Genomic DNA, 7,247 nt, shown 5'->3' with positions numbered 1-7,247 from the left:
ACGAGGGGAAACAAAGACATGACAAATTCATTTTAGTTACAATACGGACACAACACATAACATATAGTTTTAGGAAAAGTCTGCCTCCTCACTATCTATCACTAGTTCCCTAGTTCCATATCAGTTTTACCAGATGCCTTGTTGAGAGAAGGAAAAGTTCACTTTCATATCACGAGGAGAAGTTCACTTTCATTTCACAAGGAAAAGTTCACTTTCATTTCACGTGGAGAAGTACAGTTTCATTTTGACTGATGGACCCTCCCATCAATGCAGAGACCAATATAAAGGCAGAGACATCTACGTTGAACAATATACCGTCAAGATGGTGATTGAAGTCATTTTTGTTGCGATGTGCCTGCTTGTGTCTCAAGGTAAGAAAATGATGTCATCTGAAAATGAAGTAATCTGTTGAAATGTGACAGGGGCAAGACACACTAATTCTTTGTTCATTTAGTTCTTTTAGATCATGTAGCATATTTAGTTCATGTAGCACATTTAGTTGCTTTGGACAAAATAACTTCAAAATCAACTTAAACTTGAATCATCCCTAGCAAAAGGACTGCAGTGCATTACATGCACTAATGTGGGTGGATCTTGCAGTGGAGACTCACAGCAGTGTCCCGCAGGTGCTGACTCGTGTGCCAGCGTCACCGCTGCAACTGTAGCAGGTGAGAAACTGTACCCTTCACTTTGACAAACACTGACAGTTGATTGAATACATTTTTTATAAAAAAGTTTTTACTGTAGATAAAGAGAGAAGCTTAACTTCCTTACACTGAAGTCTAGACTTCTTTCTTTTTGTGTGGTTTCTATCGGTCCATCAATTGGATTATGGGTTTGTGTTTTCCTCATGACTACATAATTTTTGTTGTTGTTTGTTTGCAGGGGGTTCAACTGCTGAAGTAAATGTCAAAAGCTGCGCCCCATCTGCACAATGTATCAATGGTTCCCTGAACTTAGGAAGTGTAAGGATCATACAGAGCACCTTGTGCTGTAACACAAACAACTGCAACACCGGAAGGCCTCCAGGTAATTATTTTGTGCTGATGGAATCTAATGATGAATCTAATGTTCAGGAAGGAGGCTATGGGATCAATTTAGTGACTATTTAGTCATTGTCTTCTTAATCTAATGCCCAAATCAATTGTTCCTGCCCTTTTTGGGTAAAACAATAGAAATTCTACAAAGCTGAACATGAAAGCATGGTTTATCTTTCAGCTCCAGTAGTTGGCACGGCCAATGGGAGGCAGTGTTTCACCTGTGAGTCGGCGGACTGCTCATCAAGGAATCAATGTGCCGGTGATGAGGATCGCTGTCTCTCTGCAACAGGTGTGTTTATTTGTGGGAGTGTGGTGTGTGCAGTACTATGTATTTTGAACAAAATGGCAAAATATATTTCTACACAGTAGAAGAGCATACCAGTCGAGGGTATGTAACACTGTAAGAGTGGAAAAGTATAACTTTAGTTATGTAATCTATTGCTTTATTGTTATGTATTGATATATTATTGTTTCTAACTCTCTCCCTCCCTCCTGTTTTTCCCTTCCACCACTAGTTAGTGTAGCTGGACAGAGCTCTACCGTAAAGGGCTGTGCTACCCAAAGTATGTGCTCTGGAGGGGCTTCACAGTCGCTGGGCTCGGTGTCTGCGGAAGTGACCTGCTGTGAGGGGAATCTGTGCAACAGTGCCTGGAGTGCTACACACAGTGTCCTGTTCCTGCTGTGGCCCCTGGGCTCTGTTCTGCTCTTCCACTGAGCTGGCTTCATCTCAGGGTGACTCCTCTGCTTGGGGATGGGCTGCTATTTTCAACACAAACTTGTTAATGGCTGTTAAAGCAAATAAACAAAGATTTGTTTTCATTCATTTGTTACCGTGTGTTTCTTTTCATTCATGTGCTTTTAATATTTCAGAAACTATTTAAATAACTACTGGACACATTTATATCACGTCAGCTTTCTTAAATGTTTAAATCCATTTAGGAAGAAAACAAGTGGTCATTAAGCAATTTCTTTGTTCAAGATGAACATTTCAGGACGCTCATCACATCTTGCTAGGGCCTAGGTTCAAAAATCCCAAAGTGTCCCTTTAATTGAAACAATGAACAATTTACATGTGGTGTGATTGTTCATTTTATGTGAATTTGGAACTCACCTGAATCATTTATGGGTGTCCATTGATAGTTTTGCCTTATAATTACCAGTGAGAGAGAGAGAGAGAGAGAGGGAGAGAGAGAGAGTGCGTGTGTGTGTGTGTGTGTGTGAGAGACAGTGTGTGTTTGTGTGTGTGTGTGTGTGTGAGAGACAGTGTGTGTTTGTGTGTGTGTGTGTGTGAGAGAGACAGTGTGTGTGTGTGTGTGTGTAAAAAAAAAAAACATTGCAGAGGGTAGTAGGACCGCAGTTGCAATCATCCTTTGAAGTGTTTGTGCCATTGATTATTCCTGTAATAAAACGAATTTAATCATCTTCTGGGGTTTGACTTGAAAACTAATGTAAGCATCTTTTGGGGTTTGACTTGATGCGGTTTTCTGTTCCACCATTTTACTCTGTCTGGTATGTTTCCCTCCTAGTGATGTTGGTATGTATTTGATTTGTTTTGTTCGCCGAACATGACTTTTGGGATGTATTCAGGGTTATTTGGTAGTTGGCTTCCACCATCCAAGGGTTATTGTTAGGACTGTTTCCCAGAGACACAGGGTGTTGCATTAATAACTAACCATTTCCCTCTTCTACCTTAATCACACAGATTACACATTCACTGGCCTTAGCATAGCCACACACACCAACACTCAAACTTGCGCAGACCATTGATAGCACCCGGAGCTTCTCGTCAAACCTGCATTCTATGCTAAGCAGAGTTGGTTAGCTGGTTGTTCAGTTAGTAATGCATTTTTTTGGTTCCCCTGTCTTGTTGTTCCAAAGTCCTGGGTCTGAAACACTCTGGATTACAACGGGAATAAGGGATCTAAAGCACTTTACTGAAAAATGTAAAAGCATGAATCTGGCCTTAGCCATCTAAATAACAGCCTGAAGGTAAACCTCTTTGGAAGACTGAGTATTGCAGAGCAGTTGGACGAAGGGTACCGAATTGGCATTCGAAAACATGTAGTATTATCCAGTGTTTCTGAATCTATTCTGCTCTAAACCTCTAGTATAATCCAGTGTTTCTGAATCTATTCTGCTCTAAACCACTGGTATCATCCAGTCTTTCTCACTCTATTCTGCTCTAAACCTCTACACCCTGTGTTTTTTTAATCTACTCTGTTTTAAACTTCTTGCACACAATGTTTCTGAATCTAGTCTACTCTAAACCTCTACTACCCAATGTTTAAACCTCTGGAACCCAACCCAAAGTTTCTTAAACCATTCTGCTCTAAACCTCTCATGCCCAATTTTACAGTTTGTTTAGAGTTGTTAATGGACAGTGTTGAGCACTGTGTTTTCATGAAATAAATCTTTTTTTTTTTTTTTTTTATATATTCTACTCAAAACCTCAAGCAGTTGGGGTGAGGAGGGGCGCAACAGGGGTGAGGAGGGGCGCAACAGGTATCAAGACAGAGATTGGTCTATTGGCATTTAATTCTTTATTTCAAATTGCTTTTCCTTTAGATCTCTGACAGGCTGGCTCGCTGGTTTCTGTTCATGTGGTAAATATGAGTTTAACAAATATAATATAGAGGGACTTAATACACATATACACATAACTCCCTCCATGAGATTTGGAACTGTTTTAGATGTGTTTATTGTAACCATTGGAGGGTGCTGCCTGTTGATTGGGGGGTGTGCTGCTGTCTAAAGGGGTAAACTCGAACGGATATGGGAAACTAGAATGCTTTACACTTCTCCGTTCCATTCACACCATCAAAATCAGGGACGCACACAGAGAATTGGGGGACAGGTACTCAAGCTAAAAAGGGCATCCTTCTCACTGACAGTTATTTACGAAAACTAAAGTAACCTGCAGTAACACACCTTTAATACTTATTGGTATTTGGCACCGGTGTGTATTATAAGTGCATTGGTGTAGGCATTATGCTCTCCGTTCGAGGAAGGGCACCAAATGTTGCCGTCTTAGACTCTATGACATCGGGCTGAAGTTCTGAACAAAGATTTCTCTTAATTCTTTGTGTAAAAAAACACGTTAACAACAAATCTATTTTGGGTATTTCTTACGTGTGCGTACCTACTCTGGTGGTGCTGCCATTCATGACTCTGTGTGTGTGTGTGTGTGTGTGTGTGTGTGTGTGTGTGTGTGTGTGTGTGTGTGTATGCATCTTTCAGGTGTGGTATGTATTATAAGTGCAATGTTGTAGGCATTATACTCTCCGTTCGAGGGAGGGCACAAAATGCTGCTGTCTATGACACTGGGCTAAAGTTTTGAACAAAGATTTCTCTAAATTCTAGATTTTTTAATGTTTCAGGTGTGGTAGTGTATTACAAAAGTGTAATGGTTATGCTTTGTATTCGAGATAGGGAGCAAAATGTGACTATGAGCTTCAGACAGGGTTGGAGTTTTAAACAAAGATTTCTCTAAATTGCATCAATAGATTTTGTTCATTCGTTGTGTATATGTTTCAGGTGCGGTAGTAAAACATGTGAAATGGTGTATTATGGCAATGGTGTGAATAAGGACATTTGCGCAAATAATTTAATATGGAGTGAATTCATGTCAATGGATACTATAAGCTTAAGAATAACAGGTACCCACAAAAAAAAGTGACAGGCAAACTGGTTTTTTAAGTTTAATGGTTGGGCATTGCCCAACTTAGGTTAGGTTGGCCTATTTTTTTTCCACACACATACACGCTCACACAGGGTGGGATCTTGCCTTGCCTGCTGATAGGTGCGGTTTATCATTCAGTGTTACGGTGGGTGTTCTATTTACGCACACCCCTTCCTGTCCCTGATATTCTATGCTACCAAGGAACAACCTGCTTGTACACTGAAGTAGGCTTCACCCTAGCTGTCCTAATTAAGTTGTAATGTAGGCTAGACCCGATTCATTCCAAATGGCACTGCTCAGGTTACAGATGAATGCATTTTCATTTTGTAATATAATGTGACAAGCAGAACATATCACTTTTGATCGCTCTATTGCTCTAATGGTTTTTAGTAAAATAAGGAACTGAAACGACTGATGTGATCATTTCCAAGGGAGCAGAGAGCTCCATGGCAACACGGGTTACATTAACTGATAATGATTTCTTCAGATTTCTTCAAGCCCTGGTTGCAGCAGTGTCATTTCTGAGGAAGCACAGTGCTCAATTGCAACATGATCACAAGTACAAATATGCTTTACAACACAGGTTACGTTAACTGATAATGACATATTGAGGTTATGAACCAAACCAAAAATGTTTTTGTATGTATATAACGTCTCTGTGCCCATAACTAAATTACTTTCGTTGTTATTTTGCTAAACTCCCTCAATTTACCCAAGCTCTTCATACGTTACTTACAGGTCCAAGTTGAAGACTGTTTTACTTGTAAAACAACAGGCCCGTTTTTTTTAGACAAGTGTTAAAGTCGATCTAAAATGGTGCAAGTTAAATATTTTCTTTTCTTTACTGTTTTAGTTATAATCAGATAATACAAAATCTAGACTCCAAAAATATAACATGCCTTGCAATTACATTTATTGTTGTTTCAGATATCTCTTTACTTTCTAATTACTCAAATTACTCTTTACTCTCTAATTGTCTTGATGAAATTCACATTTGGAAATGCAATGCCTTGCATATTATGCTTACTACCTCATTCATAAATAAACAATGCAAATGGTCATGAGGTCCAGTACAAATGGTTATTAGTGGAGGGATTGACACAAAAACAAAATGAGACAAATAGGCAAGAAGCGCAAAGCATTTATTTTCTTTAAAGGAGAGGAGACACACAAATCTGTGTAACATCAAGGGCGTCATGAAAAGTTATGGAAATCTCTGTCGATTGACTTCAGCAAAGCGGTCGTCAACCAACTGGATAGCTGGCCATGTTGGGGATGCCACAAACATTTTTACCCTTCTTGATGTGGATGTAGCCATCATCTCCCCAATTCTTGCCCCAGCTGCCAAAATACAAAATACTTGTTGATGCACCAACAGGCAGATAAAACAGGCTCAAAACACACAATTCAGCCATGTGTAAATGGCTCTACCCAAAGAGACTGCCTGACCAATGCCCTGAAAGCTGACTTTTAAACAGGTGTTTGGCACCCCCTATGGAACCTAAAACAGTTGTATTGCAAATGCATTATGACCAGATTATGACAGCTGACAGCTCATGTAAGAGCTCCAAACCCACCTGTTCTTCACAACCCAGGTGTGTGAGGTGTAACCCACTACAAGGACTGCATGGGTCAACTACACACACAGCTGTAGCCATAACCATCAAATACATTGTATTAACAAACTGCATTCAAATTAGAATACATTTTACAGTAAAACATTATTCTAGTATGGTAAAGAGTTGTGTGCTTGCTTCCTGGTGTGTCTGTTACGAACCTATTTTTTTTTTTGTTATTTTTCCCAAGCGAGTTTGGCCCACCCTGGTGGTGAGTTAATATTGTTTTAGTTGTGTGCCCTGTTTGTCACGTCTTTTTCCCATTTAGTAAATTGAGGTCATCATTGGCCGACGCTTAAGGGCTGCCTCATTGCATCACAAGGAACCACGCCTAGGAGATCGCCATTATGTTGGACGCAATCATTTTTGGATTTAGCTTTTCGTGGACATTCGGGCCTTTGACCAACTTGATTCTGTTGGAACGTTGCGCAGCCTCACCGTGCTGCCTGGCCCCAGCTTTTGTGGACTAGAAGGTCCTTTGTTGCAGTTTGTGTCTGCCTTACTAGCATTTGCTTGCCCGTTTGGCGTCTGTGTTACACCTGTGGTCTCTTTAGACCCTTTTTGAGTTAAGGGTTAATAAAACCACTTAGAACAACCAGCGGTCTCTGCGTGCTACATCAATCTTTGCTACTAACTTGTCTGTAGTTCGTAACAGTGTGTGTGATGTGGTTTTTCCCCATGATGCCGTGCATGTGTGTTAGTGAGATTGTTAACGTTAAATTCTTAAATTCAGTCAATTTAACATGTATTAACATTTACATTTACATTTAGTCATTTAGCAGACGCTTTTGTCCAAAGCGACGTACAAGGGAGAGAACAGTCAAGCTAAGAGCAATAAAAAAGCATGGTGTAACAATAAATACTACTTTACATGAGAACACTACTATTAACACTACTACTACACTGTAAGCC

At 40.0% G+C, this 7,247-nt stretch overlaps 1 protein-coding gene across 1 annotated transcript; it reads left to right on the top strand.

Annotated features, from left to right (window-relative positions):
* The first annotated feature begins 210 nt into the window (after positions 1 to 210).
* Positions 211 to 1,859, top strand: LOC105904731 (phospholipase A2 inhibitor and Ly6/PLAUR domain-containing protein). The gene is made up of 5 exons (XM_031576152.2): positions 211 to 371; positions 552 to 668; positions 886 to 1,029; positions 1,219 to 1,329; positions 1,556 to 1,859. Exons 1-5 carry the CDS (start codon positions 323 to 325, stop codon positions 1,753 to 1,755), a joined length of 621 nt encoding a protein of 206 aa, XP_031432012.1. The 5' UTR covers positions 211 to 322; the 3' UTR covers positions 1,756 to 1,859.
* The last annotated feature ends 5,388 nt before the right edge of the window (positions 1,860 to 7,247 follow it).

This window comes from Clupea harengus, chromosome 11 (assembly GCF_900700415.2).
Source record: "Clupea harengus chromosome 11, Ch_v2.0.2, whole genome shotgun sequence".
NCBI lineage: Eukaryota > Metazoa > Chordata > Actinopteri > Clupeiformes > Clupeidae > Clupea > Clupea harengus.
This window is presented reverse-complemented; position numbering and strand designations above follow the sequence as displayed.